The sequence below is a fragment of the Carcharodon carcharias genome, chromosome 15 (genome assembly GCF_017639515.1).
Source record: "Carcharodon carcharias isolate sCarCar2 chromosome 15, sCarCar2.pri, whole genome shotgun sequence".
In the NCBI taxonomy this organism is placed as follows: Eukaryota; Metazoa; Chordata; class Chondrichthyes; order Lamniformes; family Lamnidae; genus Carcharodon; species Carcharodon carcharias.
In genome coordinates this window covers 7,353,934-7,375,714 of record NC_054481.1, presented here as the reverse complement: position 1 = coordinate 7,375,714, position 21,781 = coordinate 7,353,934, and the positions used below count along the sequence as shown (strand labels likewise).

General features: G+C 39.1%; 1 protein-coding gene across 5 annotated transcripts in view; it reads right to left on the bottom strand.

The window, feature by feature from the left end:
- Positions 1-21,781, bottom strand: part of snx29 (sorting nexin 29) — a 523,801-nt gene that overhangs the window by 396,227 nt on the left and 105,793 nt on the right. For all 5 annotated transcript variants that reach the window (XM_041206786.1, XM_041206785.1, XM_041206787.1 and 2 more), the window contains one exon: positions 3,630-3,693. In XM_041206786.1, coding sequence (XP_041062720.1) covers positions 3,630-3,693 — 64 coding nt within the window. The remainder of the gene's footprint in view (positions 1-3,629; positions 3,694-21,781) is intronic.

Genomic DNA, 21,781 nt, shown 5'->3' with positions numbered 1-21,781 from the left:
CAAAGAAGGGGAAAATGGAACAGCTGGCTAAATGCTTAGTCAAAGAAACAGATTTTAAACAGCCACTTTAAAGCAGGACAGAGAGATAGAATGGCAAGGAGGTTCAAGGCACGGATGGCTGAAGGCACAATCACCCAAGGTGGGGCAAAAAAGTGGACGCACAAGAGGCCAGAGCTATAGGAATGCAGAGTTCTCAAATGGACATCGGGCTGGAGGAGATAGAGAAGGCACCGATGGACCTTGAGTCAGTATAGGTCAGCAATTAAAGGAATGATATGAGAATGGGAACTGGTGTGAGTCAGGGCATGGGCAGCAGAGTTTTGCATAAGCATAAGTTTATGAAGGGTGGAAGATGGGAGGCCAGCCAGGGGAGCATTGGACTATCACAGTCTGGAGTTAAGAAAAGTTGCCGTGAAATAAAAATTATTGTTGTCAAAGTTCTATGTGCTCGTTAATTTTTGCCCATACTAGGCATAAGAAATAAAATTAGCGTTTTCTAAAGGCATGAAGTGCCACAAAATAAATACGAGTTGGAGAACAAGATATTAATACTCAGAGTGAAAGGGACTATATAGGCAAAAACTGTTCATTTGGATCCAACCTAAATTACCTGTAGTTTTACATTAAATCACACTGTGCAATTCGGCAGCACATCTCAATTTAAACCCGACTTTCCATCAGCATGTCTGACACTATTTTTCAATACAGTCTAAATAACATTCTGCCTGTGTAAATGTGTAATTTAAATTTAAATCTGTTTCAGCAGGCCATTGTCTTTGCCTGACTTTTGCATCTAACATACTGATGCATAGCTACATAGGACTGGATATGCTTAATCTAAATTTCAAAGCCCTCTCCCATGTGTAACCAGTAGTGTGAATAGTATAGGAAAGCAGAAAGCAAGCAAGAATTAAGGTTCTATTTCCCAGTTTGGGTCAAAGTACATAATATTTGAAACTTGTTTAATAGAAATGAGCTGAAAGTGTTTTATGTTTTCACAGTGAAAATGTAATAAATAACAGATTTTACAAAAAATATCATGCATATCAAGATGGTAACAGGAAGCAAGTGCCAAAGCCGCAACAAAACTTGCGTGCGATCCAGCTAAAAAGAGATATGAAACATTTTTCTGACATTTGCAAATTACACAAATAATATGATCTTATCACATTGTAGAGGCTCTGAACACTCAGCAGGTACATGCAAGTTAATTTTCACTGAGTAAAACCAAACAAAAATGTAGCACACCCCTCATGGTTCAGTGCTGATATAGTGTAGTAATGGTCCACATAGACCAGGAAAGTCACAGTTTGAACCTTTGCCTGCACGAAATTAGGTAATCTCATCATAGATGGCAGTGGGTAAGTACAACTGTCCTCACTGACTCCGAGCTCACGAGGCAACAAGAAAAATAACCAATGTTCCAACTCTGTTACTGTCCAGTAACCCCTGCCTAAAAAAAAAATCACATTGGGTTACACAGGCTTACAGGGAGTCCACAGATTAGAAACAAGCCATCCAGCTCAACCAAACTGTGCCAGCATTAGCGCACCACATGTGCCTCTTCTCTTTCAGCATAACCTTCTAATCTTTTTTCCCCTCGTGTTTATCCAGATTTCACTCAAAAGCATCTATGCTATTCGCCTCAACTATCCCTTATGGCAGCAAGTTCTGCATTCTTATCCCTCTTTAGACAAATATGTTTCTCCTGAATTTCCTATTGCATTTATCAGAGACTATCTGATGTTTACAGCAGGGCTAGGACAGTATTAAGTTAGAGTTAAAAATGTTAGTTATCCCCATGCCTTCAGTGGCTATATTTGTTGACAATTAAGATAGCACCACAGAAACAGCAGTGAACCAATCAGCTGCTCAAGCCTGTTCCACCATTCAATGACATCATGGCTGATCTGCACATTAACTTCATCCATCTACCTTGGCACCATATCTTTTTATACTCTTCTCTAGCAAAAATCTAACAATTTCAGATTTAAAATTATTAATTGAATATCAACTATTGTTTTTTTTTGTGGGAGAGTGCTTTACTTTTCCACCATATTTCTGTTTGAAGAAGTGTTTCCAAACTTCTCTTCTGAATGGCCTGGTTCTGATCTTATATCGCCTTGTCCTTGACACTATCTACCCGATCATTTCCTTTCAAGATCCTTTTAACCTCAATCTAATCACCTTCTACATTCCAGGGAATACAAGTCTGTTTTACGTAATCTTTCCTCAATGTAACCTGGGCTCCCAGACTCAATGGAACTCCTAGTAACATTCTGGAGAATCTGCACTGCACTCTTTACAAAATCAGTGCAGTATAATCTTTATATCTGGCATGCAGGGAGAATGGGTTAATCAAAAATGCCGGTTAACAGAGAGTTTCATTTACCAATGGAATACAGCACAATACTTGTAGCATGAATTAATATGCAAGCACTCAAGAAGTAAAGAACAGTATCCTTTTTACTTCTAATCTTCAACAGTACATTTAAAACATAAATTGAAGTATAAAACAATACAGTATACAGGTGCAGGTTCCGGATAACTTCGCAATTGCTTCTAGTTGGTAAAGTGATGATTTGTACTAACAGATCACCAGAAATTTTGGTTAGTAGAAAATTCCAGTTGGTAGAATGCTGGTCTAACACAATATACTGGATATCCTTCGTGAGGTGCAGTGCTCAGAACTGTAAATCGCACTCCAGATGTGATCTAACCATGGCTTTGCATGGCTGTCGCAAAACTTCCTCCCTTTTATATTCTAGTCCTCTAGTTGTAAAGGCTAACATTCCCATTGTCCTTTTTGAATTTGTTTTATGCCTGGGTATCACAATTTAATGATCTGGACACCGAAATCTTTTTGGGCCTCCACTGTTCCTAGCTTTTCACCCGTTAAATAGTGCTCAGCTCTATCCCTTTTTTGGTCCAAAATGAATAACCTCACACGTAACTGTGAGATCCGTCTGCCACAGTTTGGCCCACTCATTTTATATGTGGGCTGAGGGGTGGTGGTGGGAAGGGGGAAGAGAGGCACTTCTCATACCTGTATAAGCATCTCACCCAGGTAATTCACTTGCCAATAGCCTCACTCTTCTACATAAGGTTTTCTTTACATTTACTCATTGGATTTTACCTCCTCCCGTAAATTGAAGGAAGTGCTCAGCTTTTTACAAACTTTAAACATTTCTGTAGCAGCTGAGCAGATATATAATTAGATAATTTATTATGTAAAACAGACGAGTTCACCAATTGAAGCAACAGATCCCAGACTCATGTACATAAAACGTGACTTCATTGTAGAATGGCAAAATAACTTAACCGTTGGATCACAAAATTTAAGCAAAATAATTAGATTTGGTGACACATTCTACAAGTCCTCAGCTAACATGGTTTAAATAAAGAGTACAAAAGCCATATTATGTTATTTCTCTTATCGGAGAAAGTATAATTTTATGAGCATAAGAAGAGAATGGAAAATGAGATTTGTACTTAATATCTTACCAAAGTCTCCACTATTTCAGTTCATTTGCGAAAACCAGCAATTACTGCAAACTAGGCTCTGATCCATCTATCACTCAATATGTGCTTAACTTACAGCTTGGAGAGATTTCATCTTCAAACGATACCTGTTTTGCTCTTCCAATTCGTCTTTTCTGTTCATCATGGCTACGATGGCTTGACGTAGTTCATCTGAGGAAGCAAACCTTAGGTTAACAGGCATTCTGACAATATAACAAATGCAAAAATAATTATTTTCCCACACCACACGTTCCTGAACCAGAAATGCTGGTGTTTCATTTGTCTAATTATATTTTAAGATTCTACTAAGAATGAATGTATGCTGGAGGACTGCAAGGGGGCTGAGGTAATATCCATTTTCAAAAAGAGAAACAAAACTACTCTGGGGAGATCAAGGTCAACTACTCGAACATCTTGTGGTGGGTGGAGGGAAATGCAGTGGATGTTGTGTCTGTGAACTTTCAGGAAGTCTTTGACAAGTTTTAACACTGGGGATTGAAGGCTGGTGAAAATTAAGGCGTATGGATTGAGCAGCAGAGTAGAAAATTGAATTGAAACCAGTTAGAAGGCAGGAAACAGAACAGAAGGGCAGATCCTCAGAGTGGTTGGAAGTAGGTAGCAGTATTCCACAATGTTTTGTTCAGGGGTCACTTCTGCTCCCTGCATACACCAGTGATATAGATTTTGGCTAGACAGAAAGGTGTCCAAATTCGCAGAGAATAATAAAATAGGAGAAAGAGTGAATGATTCCAAGAACTAAAGGAACTGCAAGGGAACAAGCTGATGGAATTAGTAAAAAAAAGAATGGCATAATGTCAGTTAATGCGAGACCTTATCCTTTGGTTAAAAAAAAAAGCTTTGAATGGAGTTGGGGGGGCGCAGAGAGATTTCAGGGCTCAGGTTAACAAAACATTAAAAGCATTTCCCCAGTGCAAGATGTCAATCAAAATGGAATATTCAGTTTTATGATAAAATTATAAATTATAAGACCCCGGTTGGAATATTGTGTACAGTTTTGGGTTTCATTGTACAGGAAGCATGTTGAGACAATGAAAAAGGTACAATGCAGATTCACCAGAATGCCATTTGGTTTGAGGAAATACATATATAAAGATTTGAAAAAAAGGGGACTGTATTTGTTAGAATAGGAGTGATCACAGGGTGATTGATAGAGGTGTTTCAAACTACGAAAGGATAGGACAGAGTAGATAGAACCTGACTAGATTCAATGATAGAGGGGTCTCAAAAATGAGCGTTAAATTCACTGTTCATACATTGACCGAAGGAGCCTTAACACCAGTTTATTCACAAAACCACAGAGCACAGGCACAGATTCCCCTTTTCCTTCCCCCACACCAATGTAAACCAGCTCTTATATACACTCAAGAGTAACTCCCTAATCTTTCCTCAATTACTAACAACTATTCTCATTTACAAACTAAAGCATGCACTTCATTGTAACAAGATTCCAACATTAACAAAGGTGACATGGGTATAACACTAAGTGTAAGCTGATAACAGAGAGCAAGAGAAGCCCTTTCTCACCAGGGCTGGTGATCGAGCACCCAAGTTAGTGTTTGAAACAGACACCATATCAACATTTAAGAATAGTTAACTAAGCAATGGAAGGAAAGGAGAATAAGGGGCATGGAAACAATGAGAAACATGGAATTAAGCCTACTTCTTATTTAGGGGATAAAAACCAACATGGAGTGGTGGGGACAAAGTGCCTTTTTGCCATGTTGTCATTTTAAATAAAAGGATATTATAAAACGAAATGTCTCTTCTTTTACATCAGGAATGAAATCTTAGCTTGTCCACTACACATATACTTCCCTAATTATTGATATTTGTTTGTAAATTGTGGACCACTAGGGACTGTTATTTAATGTGCATCTTCTCTAATTTTATAGAATGCTGCATAATTTCAGGATAATTTCCAGTCTCACAGGGCTGTGCAATACAGGAGCCTGGAAGAAATTATATTAACACAAGAGAAAAGGCAACACTAAAGATGCAAATTGATAAAGGATTAAGATATGTACATGCACACACAAGTGTAAGGAAAAATATATTATGAGCATTAATGAACAGGACTTCAATTTCAAACTACTTTTTCAACAAAAGTCTCCTTGGTTTTGAGGTATGCTAATTAGGTCACAAGCTTAGAAGAGATTGTAAATAGTATCAGAAGACAGGAACTACTACCTTGAAGAGAAAACAACAGCAAGAGAAAAAAAACATTTCTTGCAAGATTATTAATTTGCTTTAACAAGGCCTTATATATGGGATCAAATATGTGTCAATATCAACAAAAGCCCAAGTTTAACATTACTTACAATACCTTATTTTGCTTGTAACAGTTACTGCAGGCGGAGACAGGTGTCTTTCTCAAGTATCCTGTAATTTGGTTATGCTAAGTTTAGGTTATGCAGAGAATCAAGCCAACAATCACTATGGAACCTCAAAAGTACTTTAAGACTCGGGAAGCAAGAACTGTGGTTCTCCAAAGAGAATGAATGGCAGCAACTGATATCACCTCCAACTGCATTCTAATGAGGAGTCACCCTTCCACAGGATTGGGAGATTTTGTTATGGCACAGCGGATGGTAAATGCCGAGCTGCTCAAATCCCAGAGGGAAACTTGAAACAGCTGCCACAACTGTTTTGCAATTTGTATTTTATTTCAAGATGCATGCTTTGAATTCAGTAGTAATAAGTCCACTGAGATTAAGAGGTTTTTTACTGAATTAAATTAAACATTTATTAATAGAAGAAATGATTTTAAGTACATACATAGGTCTACAAATTACTACTAAAATAACCTCCAACTCCCCTAATTAATCTGGCTCCCAGTCACATCTCCGTTAAGGCAACAGAAACAACAAATAAATTTCAACAAACCCAGGCAAAGCACATAATACTCTGGACAGTGATACTCAAAGTGAGTTTTTTTAGCCTTGGTTCCTGTAGACAGCAACTGGATGCACAGAGGCTGGAGGCTTTTCATGCCTGTGTTAGATCTTAGAATGCCTTCTCCCTTACACATAAACTCATCTCCTTTAAGCATGTTTCTTACTTTTTAATGTAAATTCCATTGTTCCAATATGTCTTTGCAACTTTGGTTTTCTCATAATATAAATCTTTCATAGTATTCATATTACCAGTAAACTCTGGGAAAAATAAACACACTGTTTGGCTTAGCTTCTTTTAGCTAGGTGTAACTCCTACCATCTCTTTGAAATTCAAACTACTCTGGTTTATCTAAAAATGCAAATGATCCTCACACCTCACATTCTAAAACTTCAGCCATGTTTACGTATTTAGCATTTCAAACCTAGCTTCCCTTTTGATAGCTCAAAAGCTCCAGACCAGCTGTCTCCAATTCAATTAAGTCCCCCACACACACGCACATCCACACAGAGAAACTAATCCAAACCCCACTATTAACCTACCCTTACAATAAACCAGAATAATATTGTGAAAATTATTATACTTTCATGACAATATCTTGAGTCATGGAGATAGTTTCTTTGATTGATGCCTGAATGATGGGCTACCCAAGTAGGTCAATGTTAGGATTGGTTACTCAGTCGTTTTTGGTATTGGTTTGGGAACCTGGGTTCCAACCTCTAGCGGCAGATCTGGTCCTCAGATCTGCAGTTTACATGCATTTATAATTCAGACCCATTTGATTAGTTTTGTTTATTGTCTTACTTTAAATTTTGTTTAAACAGGACTATTTGAAAGACACAAGTTCAAGCGTACTGTGAAACCAGTGTCTTTGTCAACAGTTTTGCATTAGTTCCTGAAAGTGACTTTTCCTTCATGATCTGGAAGCTGTCTCTTTTCAGTAATGATACTTGAGGCTGGATTAGGAAATGTCCTATATAATGGATTATGGGTTAATCACTTGAAGAAATGTGTTTACTGGATTAAATTTAATTTTTGCACATCATCTTTGACAGCAAGGGAATAGGAAACAGATTAAATAGGCTATAATAGTAGATCAGGGAAACTATCAAGCATACAGCAGTGTAATAAATAACCAAGTATAAACGTGTGCCCATCAGGTCCACTTGATGTGTGGGTGGAGAGAGTTAGCATGCTTTCCACTTTTGTATGCTCGCTTGCTTCTCAGTTTCAGTCTACAACGCTGGATGGCAGCAATGCACAAGAGAGCCAAATGTGCAAAGTCTTTCCTTGTCAGTACACAGCCTCTCTGTGGGAAATCTTCAGCTGTGCCTCCTCATGGCAGCACACAGAAACTGGGGTCCCTCGCTGCCCCAGGCTATAGCTTCAGAGGAACGCAGAGGAGGTTTGGCTCCCAGACCTGCAGGCCAACCAGCATGTGGACACTCCCTGGCACTCATGAATCGAATTCCCAAACATGGGTGAACAGCTCCACTGCCTTGCAGATACCTCAGGAGAGTTGAAGGCTAAAGGGATAAACCCTGACAAAAAAAAAACTGAAGTGGAGCCCAAAGGCGGACTGACGTCTAAACTGTCTGCCAACTCCTGCAACCAAGCTGGAGTCAAATGTATTGCTTTGCATTCCTTTGGACTCAACCAGGTGGTTGCAAAGGAAACGCTGACATTTGAGCAGCTCAGGGTCTCCATACATCTTGCTCAGGCTCACACCCAGGAAAGGGCACCCCAGTTTTGCTGCAGAGCCTTAACACAATTCGAGAGACAGGAGTAACAAGTTGATAGGCCCAACTCGATTTGCATAGAGAACATATGTTCCACACTGTCTCTGATAATGTGAGGGAACGTTGTGTCCCATTGGTCAGCTACCATCCACCTCAAACCGGGCACTAATAACGTGCTGACCCACCATGGTCCATCTGCTTCACTGGGGGCTTGGAGCTTAAAGTTTCTGTTCAACAAGTGGATGGAATCCACCGTACCAGGCAAAAACAAACAAAAATGAAAATAAATAAGATGCCAACTCTTCGATTGGCAAGCTGGAATGCCAGGATCATGTGCATGATTGACAGCCGACTTGCAGCTGGTCGATAACATGCGCAAAACAGCCTGATCAATATGGAACTTGATAGGCAAAACACTGACACAGCTTCCCTACAAGAGGCCAGGTTCGCTGAGAGAGGATCTCTCTGGCAGAGAAAGAGTTCAGAGGAAACACATGAGCAAGGTGTAGGCTTTGCTGTAAGGAATTCATTACCCTCAATGATAGAACCCCCCCACCAATGGTTCAGAATGCATTCTCTCCAACTGTCTCTCAACTCAAACAAGGTCAGTTAAACTTATGAGTAACTATGCTCCAACATTGTGGTCCACTACAGGCGAAAGATCTACGAGGAGCTTGACATTGCAGAATACCTAAGTCAGAACAACTTGACCGACCAGGGGATTTCAACGCATGAGTGGAAGCAAACCATGAGGCATGGTCCTCCTGCCTCGAACATCATAGCCTGCGAAAGATAAATGAGAACAGAGACTAGTTGAGCTTTGCTACTACCAGGAGTCTTCTTTCAGAACAATTCATGCCACAAGGTATCCTGGAGACATCCAAGATCAGGGCATTGATATGACTGATGTGACTCTCCGAATAGTGTTTTCAACACATGCTATCACATCGCTGACTGTGATGCAGCTCACTTTCTGGTGTGCACCAGGGTCATATCAAAATCCATCTGGTTTAAATATTGCAATGAAGTGTTTATATAAGTTAATATAAGTTTTGTCATATAAAGCAGAAATACCATCCTCATATCAATGTCATACATACTGCCTACCCAGATGAAAACCAACAGTTCTTCAACTTGATTGAAAAGGTGCTCTCCAGTATTCTCACACAGATTGCAGAAGCAAAATAAAGCATTGTAATACCATGTACAGTACTGCACCCTCAAAATACAAGAAGCAAGAGAAAAATGTTGATTGGTTCGAGGCTAACATCACTATGATAGAACGTATTATTGGAGCCAAACAGTCCACTCTCTTTGAGCACAACAGAGATCCGTGTGAGAACAGTGAATGCACTAGAAGCCAATCAAAGTCAAGTCTAATAGACTGTGCGTCAATGGCTATTGGTGTCGGGAAGATAATTTTCATAATGTTATTGGAATTTATTGTACAGTAGAGTAATAGTGGGGTCTGTGTCTATGGGTTTATGTCTGTGTATGTGCGCATGCGTGTCTTAATTGAATTAAAGACAGCTGGATTTAAGACTTTGATGTAACAGAAGACAAAGCTAGGTTTGAAATGTTAAATAGGTAAACACAGGTGTAAAGGGGACATTTACATTTTTAAATAAACCAGACTAGATTGAATTCAAAAGAGGAAGTGAAATATTACACCTAGCCAGGAGAAAAAGTTAAGAAACAGTGTGTTTATTTTTCCCAAAGATTACTGGTAAAATTGGTACTCTGATAGATTTTATTATTAGGGAGATAAAAGTCCAAAGACACAGTAAAACAATGGGAATGTGCATTCAAAGGGGAAAGTATGTATAAAAGAGCAAAGGCCGCGTGAAAGGGCATTCTAAGGTCAAACAAGTGTGAAAAACCTCCAGAATCTCAGTCTCATGCTTCAAGAGAACTGAAGTTAAGAAAACTCACTTTGAATTGGATTGTTCAGGGTATTGTGTTTCTTTTGCCTGAGTCTTTTAAAACCTGTGTGCCTTAACGAAAGTGTAACTGGGAGTTGGATTTAGAAGTTATCATAGTCGTAATTTTTAGATGTGTATGTGTACTTAAAATTATTTTCTTCTATTAATAAAAATTTAATTTAGTTTTGTAAGAAACCTAAAAGACTCAGTGGTCTTATTACTACTGAATTCAAGGCGCACATCTCGAAATTCATGCAAACTGCAACTGTTTTGCAATTTGTAACAGTTGTGGCAGTTTCAAGTTTCCTTTTGGAATTTGAGCAGCTCAGCATTTACCATCAGTTGTGCCATAACAAATTTGGGGGCACTTTGCAGGATATATCTGAAATTCCTTGATTGGGTTGGAGTTGATGAATCTCAAGGTTATGAGTACAAGAAGCGCTTTGAATTCAGGAGTCGTGTGAGATTTTATTTTAAGTAACAAGACTGCAAAGTGGCTTTGGCAGTTGCTAAGACTTTGTCTGGGAGTTGAAGCTATAACTTTGGCTGGTTTACAAAAGGTAAATAAAGTTAAGTTAATGGATTTGTTGGACTCATTACAATTTGGATTACCTGCAGAGGATAAGAAAGCAGACATAATTGAAGGTATAGCACAGCATTTAAAGTTGGAAGTGATACCTGACACTAGTGAGTCACAGCTGAAGGTAGTGAGACTTCAGTTAGAAAAAAAGAAGCTTGAACTTGAACAAGCAAAGGAAATGAAAAAAATGTGAGCTAGAGGCAGCAGAAAAATAAAGGGCAAGGAAAGAGAAAGAAAAGGAAAAAGTGCATTCCAAAGGGAACAGGTTGAAAGGCTGGAAAGATAAGGAATGAGAAAGGGTATACCAGCTTAAAAGACTGGAAGTTAAAAAAGAGATCTCAGAGGAAAGTTTTGATGATGAAAAAACCTTTAGCCTAAAACCCAGAGGGGAGTTGTTTAAATTTGTACAAGCTCTTCCAAAGTTTGAGGAAAAAGATGTTGAAGTATTCATTAATTCATTTGAGAAGATAGCGAAACAGTTAAAATGGCCACAGGAAAACTGGACATTGTTGTTATAATCCAGGTTGGTGGGTAGAGCACGAGGTTTATGCTTCACTGTCAGAAGAAATGTCAGTGAACTGTGATGTGTTAAAAAAGGCTATATCGAGTGCATACGAGTTGGTTCCTGAGGCACACAGGCAGAAATTTAGGAATATGAGAAAACAGCCTAGGCAATCTTATATTGAGTTTGAAAGATTAAAACAAAGTAATTTTGGCCAATGGATACAGGCATTAAAGATAAAGATAACATACGTAGCTCTTAGAGACGTAATTCTTTTGGAAGGATTTAAAGATTAAATTCCTTCGGTCGTGAGAACTCATGTGGAAGGACAGAGGGTTCAAACGATAAGACAAGCAGCAGAAATAGCTGATGACTATGAGTTAGTTCATAGACCTAAACCTTTTTTTTAAGTCACCCTTTTAAATCAGAAAAAGATAGAAAGTGGGAAGGTGGAAAGAAGGTGGGTAGTCATGGAAGAGAAGGAGAAGGTGGAAATTCTCAGGAAGTTTTTTCTCAAAATAAAAAGGAAGGTGCTGAGGGCAGATGTGACACTCGAACATTGAGGTGTTTTCATTGTAATAAAGTTAGAAATATGAAGTCAGTGTATTGGAAATTGCAGGAAAAATCTGTTAGAATTACAGGGGTACAGAAAAATTCTGGAAGTAAAAGAACTGTGGGTTCTGAGGTTCAAGCACAGGAAAATCGAGTGGTTTGTCTGCAGGTAAAACAGGAAGAATCAGTGATAGGTAAAAAAGTGGGAATGTGTTCACAATTTACTCAAGGGAGTTCTGAGGAACAGGTTGCAGGAATGTTTAAAGATTTTGTATGAAGGGAAAGTCTTTCCATGTGTATAGGGTGGAGTGGGTAAAGATGTTAAAATTTTAAGAGAAACAGGGGCTTGTCAATCTTTAATTTTGTGGGATAGTGACATTTGTTGTTCAGAGGCAATATTGCAGGGACAGGTTATAATAAGTAAAGTTCATGGAAATGCTAAACCTATTCCAATGTGGAAGCTAAATTTAAAGAGTAAGTGGAAAACGGGCGAGATGATTGTTGGAATTGTGAAAAAATTGCCCATTGCAGGGGTTCAATTTATTCTGCGTAATGATATAGCTGGGTCCCAGATGTGGGTGATGCCTATGTTAGTTGAGCAGCCTGTTGAAGTGTTTTCAATAAAGGTGTTATTTCCAGATTGTGAGATAATGAGATCACAGGCCCATAGGCTGAATAAAGGGGGTCAGGAAGTTCAAAGACATATAGAAGGTGTGGATTCCAATTAGCTGACAGTGTTTGATAAGGTTGTTCAGGAAGACAGACCGGAAGACAATGCAGCTGAAGTGTTTAACTCAAGGCAGTGAGTGGAGTTACAGAAAAAGGATTCACAAATAAAACATTTATATCAGACAGCTTACTCAGAAACAGAGGCAAAATGTATTCCAGAACATTATTACCTTAAGGTAACGTTTTAATGAGAAAATAAAGTTCTTATCATGCCTCAGCAAATGAAAGCTGGAGGGAGGTGCATCAGATTGTAATACCATTTGGATATAGAAATGAGATTCTGAAGATAGCTCATGAAATTCTAATGGGGGGACATTTAGGAATCAGAAAGACACAGGCGATGACACAAAAACACTTTTTTTGGCCTGGAGTGCATAGGGACGTAGTCAAATCCTTTAGAACAGGTCAGGTGATAGGGAAACCGCGAGCAGTGATTAAGCTGGCATCTTTAATTCCCATTCCAGCATTTGAAGAACTTTTTACTAGGATCACATTTGATTGTGTAGGACCCCTCCCTAAGACCAAAAGTGGAAATCAGTACTTACTGACAATAATGGATGTGTCTATCAGGCTTCATGAAGCGATACCTTTGAGAAGTATTATTTTCCAAAAAAGAAAATTTTGGAAGAGCTGCCCTATCAGCATTGACAATGTGATGCGGAGGTTGGTGCCACAATCACCAGCAATCTGTCACTTGATGTTGAAATCAACATATACATCACAAAAGCAGCAGCTGGCATGTCCAAGTTGAGTGAGAGTGTGTGGAACTTCATTGAGAACACCAAACTGAGAGTCTACCAAGCCTGCGTCTTCTGCGCACTCCTCTACAGTGGTGAGGCCTGGACAACATGTGCTAGGCAGGTGAAAAGGCTGAAGAGTTTCCACTTTTCCTGTTTCATAAGTATCTTTGGCATCTTTTGGCAGGGCAAGGTCACCAACTCAGAGGACCTGGAGTGTGCCAATTCCATCAGCCACATTCACTGCCAAGCCAGTGACATCCATGTTGGCTAGGCCATATTCATTGAAAGGATGACAGCTGTACACCCAAAGATCTTCTGTACAAGGAACTGGTCACAGGGTGACGTCTTCCTTGATGTCCATTCCTCTGCTACAAGGACACCTGCAAGCGAGATATGAAGATAGCAGACACTGACACTGATAACTGGGGGACAGTCGCTGACAGTCATGATCTCTGCAGGTGAACTGCTTGGAAAAGCATTGGAAAAGGCAAACAAAAACAAAAAGCTCAACTGGCCAAGAACAAGGCCCAGAGACTGCCATGCCACAGTGGAGCTCCTGAGCCACACCTGGAGATTCTTAACACAGAGTTGGCCACCACGACACAAACCATCGCCTTATGAGACAAAAGGATGCTATTGTAATAATTGTAATGGGAATAGTTGATAAGGTATAATTTCCCTTTTTGAGAAACGTTCCTGTTTAATGGTCCTTGGTTTGACAAATTCTGCCCTCCTCTGACCTATCACCCTACTTCCATCACAGTGTCTGTTGTGAAATTGTATGAATGCCAATGCAGACAATGACATGTACCTTTAACAAGCTGCATAATGACATCACGATGGTATTACCAAGTGTAAGGCTGGAGGATAAAAGGTATGGCCTCCATGTTAGATGTTCACTGTTGTATGTGACTCTGTATCAGCATGACTTTGGGGAGGTGGTGGCATAGAGGTATTGTCACTGGGCTGGTAATCCAGGGACCCAGAGTAATGCTCTGGGGACCTGGGTTCAAATCCCACCACCAGCAGTTGGTGGAATTTGAATTCAATAAAAATCTGGAATTAAAAGTCTGATCATGACGATGAAACCATTACCGACTGTCATAAAAACCCATTTGGTTCACTAAAGCCCTGTGGGGAAATCTGCTGTCCCTGCCTGGTCTGGTCTACATGTGACTCCAGACTCACATCAATGTGGTTGACTCATAAACAAGGGCAATTAGGGATGGGGTAATAAATGTTGGCCTAGCCGGTGATACCCACATCCCCTGAACAAATAAAAAAAATCGTATGAGTCATACACAGTCAAGTAATCAGCCTATATGTTGTTAGCAATAAACTACAAGAACCCTCATCAGTCTCAATATCTTGTTTAGATAGCATTGAGACAGATCCCTTGAGGTCTACACTGAGACCCTCAACATATATGGTGGCAGCAGACCACAAGAGACCACTAATAGTGTCGAACTGAATGACAGCACATGTAATGCAAGCATTAGCAAACAAGTGTCCTGGCTAATTGCAGAAAAAAACCCGAATTAAAAAAAACTGAATTCACTGGGGGAAATTGGAGCTATCATTCTAGGAAATCACAAATGTGCCACTTCCGGCATAAGCCTACTATCTGTTTTATATCTGAGATTCTTTTTTGCATTCTTATAGATTGGTCTCCAGGAAAACAAAGTTAATCCATTTTACAGTTCCAAGATACAGCTAAATACAAAATTCAGAAACAGAGCTTTACAGAAGCTAAAATACAATTACATTTGCAAAACTTCCTCCATTTTCAGACTAGCAAACCAACGCAATGGATTCCTCATTACTTTGAATAGGATATTTTGCTATTTCCATCACGCAGCCATTAGCAAATTAAATTGGTAACCATCTGAACAATATTTTAAACTGTCAAAAGCAAATTCACATATTTATGACAATGACAAATGAATAGGTACACGCGAACATATACAATGAATTCCATTCGCAAGTTTTCAAGTTTCCTGACATTATTTTTCCAAAGCAATTCTTTTTAGTGCATGCTCATTAATTTATCTGATAGTTGAAATTTACGAAAAGTGACTGTCAGTCTACATGCAATTTCCATCCACAACTACATTCCATCACTCTGTTCTTGCTGCATCAGACAGATGGAAGTGTTTGCAGCTCCCTTCAAATGGGCAATATAATCAACATTTCTACAAAATTGCAGCAGCCATCACTCCAGAAAGTGACAGCCTTATTTTGCAATTGTACTGTGAAAAGAATATCTTGAACACTTCCTGAAACAAACTATGCTTCTGTTGTGAAACTCTGGCAATTGGCAGTTTCTTGGACTTAATTCATCACATTGAGAGGAGAAGAGGACCTGGCAGATAAACAGGGGCATTTCTCTACTATAATAAACAAATATTCTAATCTCATTATCACGGCTACAGCTATAATTCTCAGTAACAAGTTTTTCAGGACAATATCACATAGTCATTTGGTAGTACAGAACTTGAGTATTGCTGAAAAAAACAGACCTCTTGTCAAAGCTTTGCGTCTTGCACTCATCAGGACAATTCGCAATACCACCAAATGCAAAGGTAACAATGACTTATATTGCATGAGAAGAGAATGCTGATTTGTTGACAAGTGGGTAGAGGCATTGGCATGGAGAATGCACCAGTTGATTGTGACTGACAGTTAACCATTGTTTGAAATTTAAACCAGGCAGCATGCCTGATTGGTCAAGGCATTACCCTGAGGAATGAACCAGCAAATGGCTGTCACTTATTTTGTTTTGTTGAAACAGGTGCAATGTGCATACATGCCCTTTTTATCTACAAAGAACAGGATCCTGTGTATTAATATGTCGCTTCCAGTACACGCAATTGCGACATACTGCAAGCCCGACTGACAATCTTAAATTGGTTATCAGCGTTATTTTTAGCACACTGAGGATTATTTCGCAAATGTTATACAATTATGGAATTACTTCTAATGTTGGACACTGTGTTTTGAATTTTGCAAACACGGGCTGGTTGGATGCGGTCTGTACCTTGCCCGTTGCGAACGGTGGAAAGGATACGCTGTTTGACATAATCCGCCGATCTTCAGTAAGTACAGGCTACATATCGAGTATCACACTAGCACTGAAATTCGTATGTCACATGATTCATTTGAGAGAGGCGCAGAATGCCCTTTTGGTTTGATGGCAGCATCCTGTTAGTGGCAAATACCGCTCGTGTTGCTACTGCATAGTAGCAATGTGAAACAGCTAGCTTCACCTGTTGCTCAAATTTTTGAGATACCTTGCCCTTCGAGGGTAATCTGAGGTAGACTGGGCACTTTTCGGGGCCGACAGTAATGGCCTTAGGCCCATTCATGAGTTTGCGTGATATACAGCGCAAAATGATCTGATCAGGGTAGCCATTATCCTGCAGGATGGCTTTGATGTACCCAATTTCGGTATCAAGTTTACGCGGTGAGCAAATGGCTTTGGCCCAATTTATGAGGTTGCCAATAAGGCCAATCTTTTAGCACGTGGAACCGTAAGAATCTCAATGCATGCATTGACCAGTGAAGGCAGGCTTGCATTGACCATGGTAGAGAATCCCCTGGCAGATTTCTCAACGATTAGATCAAGGAAAGTGAGTTAGTTTGACTGCTCCATTTCAAAAGTGAATTTGAGCACTGGGTGAAGCCCAGTAAGACATGCAAAGAAATTATTACATGCAGCTGCAGATTTAAACATAGCAAACGTATCATCCACATATCGGAAGCTTGCAAGGGATAGGAGGTTGGGTGTCATTCCATCAAAGATATTTTTCTCATGGAACCCAACAAAGATGTCTGAGAGAGCTGGGCCTAAGGGGGGTCCCATGGCAACACAGTTATTTGGGCATACATGGTGTGGTTAAAACTGAACTCAACTGCCAATTTCATAAGTTCGATGAATACTGATTCATGCAATGGTGGCAGGTCCATAATACAATGCTGCAGCACAAATATCGATGGCTTCCTTAAGTGGATATTGATGAATAGGCTAGCAATATCAAATGAGCACATGGACACAGCATTGCTATCAATATGCAAGTCCTGTATAGTCTTCGCAAATGTGAAGGATTCCTTCACTGTGTATGTGAAAATCTTGCTCAAAACTGGTTGTAGCAATTCATCCAACCATCTGGCCAATTCATGTTGTGCAAAACTGGTCATTGTTAAGATAGGGCATAAAATACACTTTTGTGTATTTTGGGCAACTGATACTTAAGCGGATACAGCAAGCCATGAGGATGAACCCTGCCATATATATCATGTGGAAGCTCATCACTCTTAGACAAGTCCAGCAAGCATTTTTTTTAAGCTTACTTCTGAGCAAAAACACTGTTCAACATTAGATGTGATTCTGCAATCGGACATTTGCTAAGTAACCTCAATGTGCTAAGAATTAAACTAACAACTGATTTAAGATTGTCAGTCGGACTCGCAGCGTGGCATATTTGCATGTGCTGGAAGCTACATATATTGATACACAAGGTCCTGTTTTTTGCAGACAGAAAGAACCTGTATACACATTGCACCTGTTTCAGCTAAACAAAATAACTGACAGCCATTCGCTGGTTCATTCCTCAGGGCAATGCCTTGACTAGAGTCAAGCTGACTGGTTTAAATTTCAAACAATGCTTGGCAGTTAACCGTCAGTCACTATCAGCTGGTGCATTCACCATGGCAACACCTCAACCAATCACAGTCCACTTGCCAGCCAATCAGCACTCTCTTCTCATGCAGTATAAATTTATGTTCCCTTTACATCTAGTATTCTTGCGCATTGTCCTGATGAGTGCAAGGTGAAAAGCTTTGACAAAAAAACCCTCTCTTTTCAACAATATCACAATGAGGATAAGGCACACAGGATGATTACATTGCTAAATTAACTTGCAAATATTTTGCTAAGTTTTGAAGTCAAAAGAAAATGTTCAAAAAAGGCAGAGAAAATTTAACTGGATTACTGAACAGAGAAGATTAAAAATTGCAAGCCCATAGGATTTGGCAGAGATTTTTCCAGATACTGTTTAATTTGTAAAGCTGATCTGCCTTCTTCTGACCAGAGATAGACTGTTGAGCTCCACAGAATGAATTTTATATATATTTCCCTTTGTACATTCCTGAATTCAATCCATCATTGTATCTGCCATACATCTCACCACAAAGTTAAATGAAATTAGGATGGTTTCAAATATTTGTGTCCTGCTGCATCTTCAGTTTATTTAAATCTACGTTTGCCGTAGAAGAAGCCATTACTGTGGAAAAGATCCTCTGGAACTAGGAAGTCAGATTCAACAGTTCCTTTAGTGGGACACTCACTAAGTCACTATTTTCATCAGAAAGCGGAGGTCAGGGGATTTAGTCAAAAGTTTACATTAATTTTCATGCTGTTAACAGACTAATTATAATTTAAGTAGCCTTTGCATCTCATTAGAGGGTTTCACTGTCATAATTTTCTCCTACTTTTTCTCCTTTGTATTTGGAATCTATTTAGGGGATGCCCAAGAAACAACAAGAACTCAAAAATCTGTTGTTTCCAAGAATCATTCACGCAAATTGATTACTACCATTCTTCTGAACTCCAGAATACAAGTCCAATTTACTTAGTCTCTCATCAAAGGACAACCCTTTCATCCCAACAAACAATCGAGTGAACCTTTGCTGTACCACTTCCATGTGAGTATAACATTCATGAAATGTGGAGAACAAAACTGCATAAGGTACACCAGCTGTATTCTCACCAACGCCTTGTACAATTGTAGCAAGACTTCCATATTCTTGTACTCTAATCCCCATACGATAAAGGCCAACATGTCATTTGCGTTCCTATGTGCTTGCTGTACCTGCATGCTAACTTAGTGTTCCTTGTACAAGTACACACAAGTCTCTCTGAACATCAACATTTACAAGGTTCATGCTTTTTAAAAAATATTCTGCGTTTCTGTTCTTACCACCAAAGTGAATTATTTCACAATTCTTCACATTATACTCCATCTGTCACCTTGTTTCCCATTTGCTCAACTTGTCCATATCTCTTTGCAGCCTCTTTATGCCCTCCTCATAGCTTATAATTCCAACTAAGCAAACAAAGTCAGCAAAATTAGATGCATTACTCAGGGTCTCTTTGTCTCTGTCATTAATACATATTGTGAAGGGTTGAGACCCCAGCACTGATCTTTGCAGCAACCCATGATTTACAACCTGTCAACTTGAAAATGCCCCATTTATCCCAACTCTCTGCTTGTTGTTGATTAACCAATCCTCTTATCCATGCCAATATATCAACCCTGATCCCCATGCTCTCTTATCTTGCATATTAGCCTTTTGTGTGGCACCTTATCAAATGCATTTTGGAAACAGAAATATACCACATCTACTGGTTCCCCTGTATGTATTCTACTTGTTACATCTTCTGAAAATTCTAATAAATTTGTCAAACTGGGTTTCCCTTTTGTAAAGCCATGTTGATTTTTGCTTGTTACTAAGCTAATTTAGTGGTTAGAAGGGACATACATTTATTCAGAGACCTGTTCTCTACAAAAAAAAAAGGAATATGTTCAAGCATTGCACCTTTCTTGAATTATCCAGGAGCTTAGTTCCCTGTTGCTTTCTCCATGGCAATGCCTCAGCCAGAGTAAAATTCCCAACTAATCAGCAGCCTTTCCTCCTGTAGTATAAATTGTGATCGTTTTAAATTTGGCATTCTCGCATTTGTCCTGATGAGTGCAAGATGAAAAGCTTCAGCAACATGTCTCTTTTTTCAGCAATATTCAAAGTCTTAAGTTATTTACTTGATATGTTAATGACTATCTGATTTTTATTTCCCCTTGTTCTGGACTCAACAAGTGGAAACAGTTTTTCCACAACCTTCCTTTAAAAACCCTTCTTAACTTTAAAAACCTCTATAAGGTTTCCTCTCAGTCTTCATTTTTCCAAAGAACAGATCCCAACCTGCTTAATCTTTTCTATTAGTTGCATTTGCTTAATTCTGGTATCAAACTTGTAAATCTTTTCTGCATTGCCCTAGCCCTAGAAGTGCCCTCTCCGGCTCGTGAAATGTCAAGTGGCTACCTCTCAACAGCCATTACTTGCTTTTTAAAAAAAGTAATCTGGTATATTTTTCATCATTTTTATGCGAACCTTGCATTTAATTTCCCATTTGCACTGTTGGTAGAAATGTGTTGCTTTGCAACAAGATATCCAACTTACTGTCATCTTCAATCAGTTCCCTCTTAGCATGTCCAATGTAAAATAAACTGAAATGAGCAACCGCATGGTTGATGAATGCGTTTGCTCCACTTTTGACTTGCCTCTCTGTTAAACCTCTCTCAAAATTACACGTAAAGTTAGTCTGGAATATAGCAGTTTTCCAACAAAGCCAGACACATTTTGAATAGGCTACGCAATGATTTGTCGCTTTCGTAATTCTCATTGTCAGAAGAGAGGGGATAGCAAAAGAAATATTTCAGAAAATATCAACGCTGATTTTCAGAATTAAATAAGTTTTTTTTAAAGTAGTATTCACAAGATCATAGGTTTGACACAATTAAACTTTACTGTGAAAAGCCTATATTAGAATTTAAAGTTGTGAATGACAGAGAATCATGACCACAGACCTGCTCCCTGCTACTCCATGACTCGGACTTCATAGAAATACATTACATAAGATATTTAGCACAGAAACAGGTCCATCACATCCCTGCTGGAGTTAATGCTCTACTTGAGCATCCTCCCATTCTTCTGCATTCAACTCTATCAAAATAACCTTCTACTCTCTTCTCCTTCATACACTTATTAAGCTTCCCCTTAAATGCATCCATGCTATTCACCTCAACAACTCCTGTGATACTGAGGTCCACATTCTCACCACTCTCTCAAAATAAGTTTGTTCTGAATTCCCTGTTTCACATTATGCAAAGTATTTATTTTCCTGCCCAGTAAGGGAAATCAAAAATATTCTACTTAAACTATAGAATACTTCTATGAAATACACTCCTTGGCTTTACAGAATTTTAAAACTTCAGAGAAAACGATACTCCATGCAAAAACAGCTTATCCAATAAAACACACAATTGAGAGATGAAGCACAGTTGCATGCCGGATTCCCTAGATAGTGAGCTACCAATCTCAGGCATGAAGTCTCGGGGAAGTATTTAATTGTTACAAAATGCTTCATCATGGGTGAGACAAAAGAAAAATTAAATCAAAGGCAGCGTGATCAAAAGACGCTCTTCTGCATTTCTAACTGGCTTGTCAACAGCACCAGAAGCAGATGATTGGGAAGTGGCCTACCTAATTTTTCAGTCAAGGGCCACATACAACTAATGTACACAGGGGAAGAGAAGCAAACAAAAAATACAAGCACCTTAAAAACGTGGAGATAAAAACAAAGAATGAAGGGGACCGGAGAGGAAAGAAAAATAATAAATGCTCTACAGGGTAGATATGTTGCCAGTTGTATGAATATTGAAAACACTATATGATTCTGCAGCAGCATCAAAGACGCTGGATTCATATCGCCTATGTGCCCGAAGAGGTCATATTTCAGCTTTTTG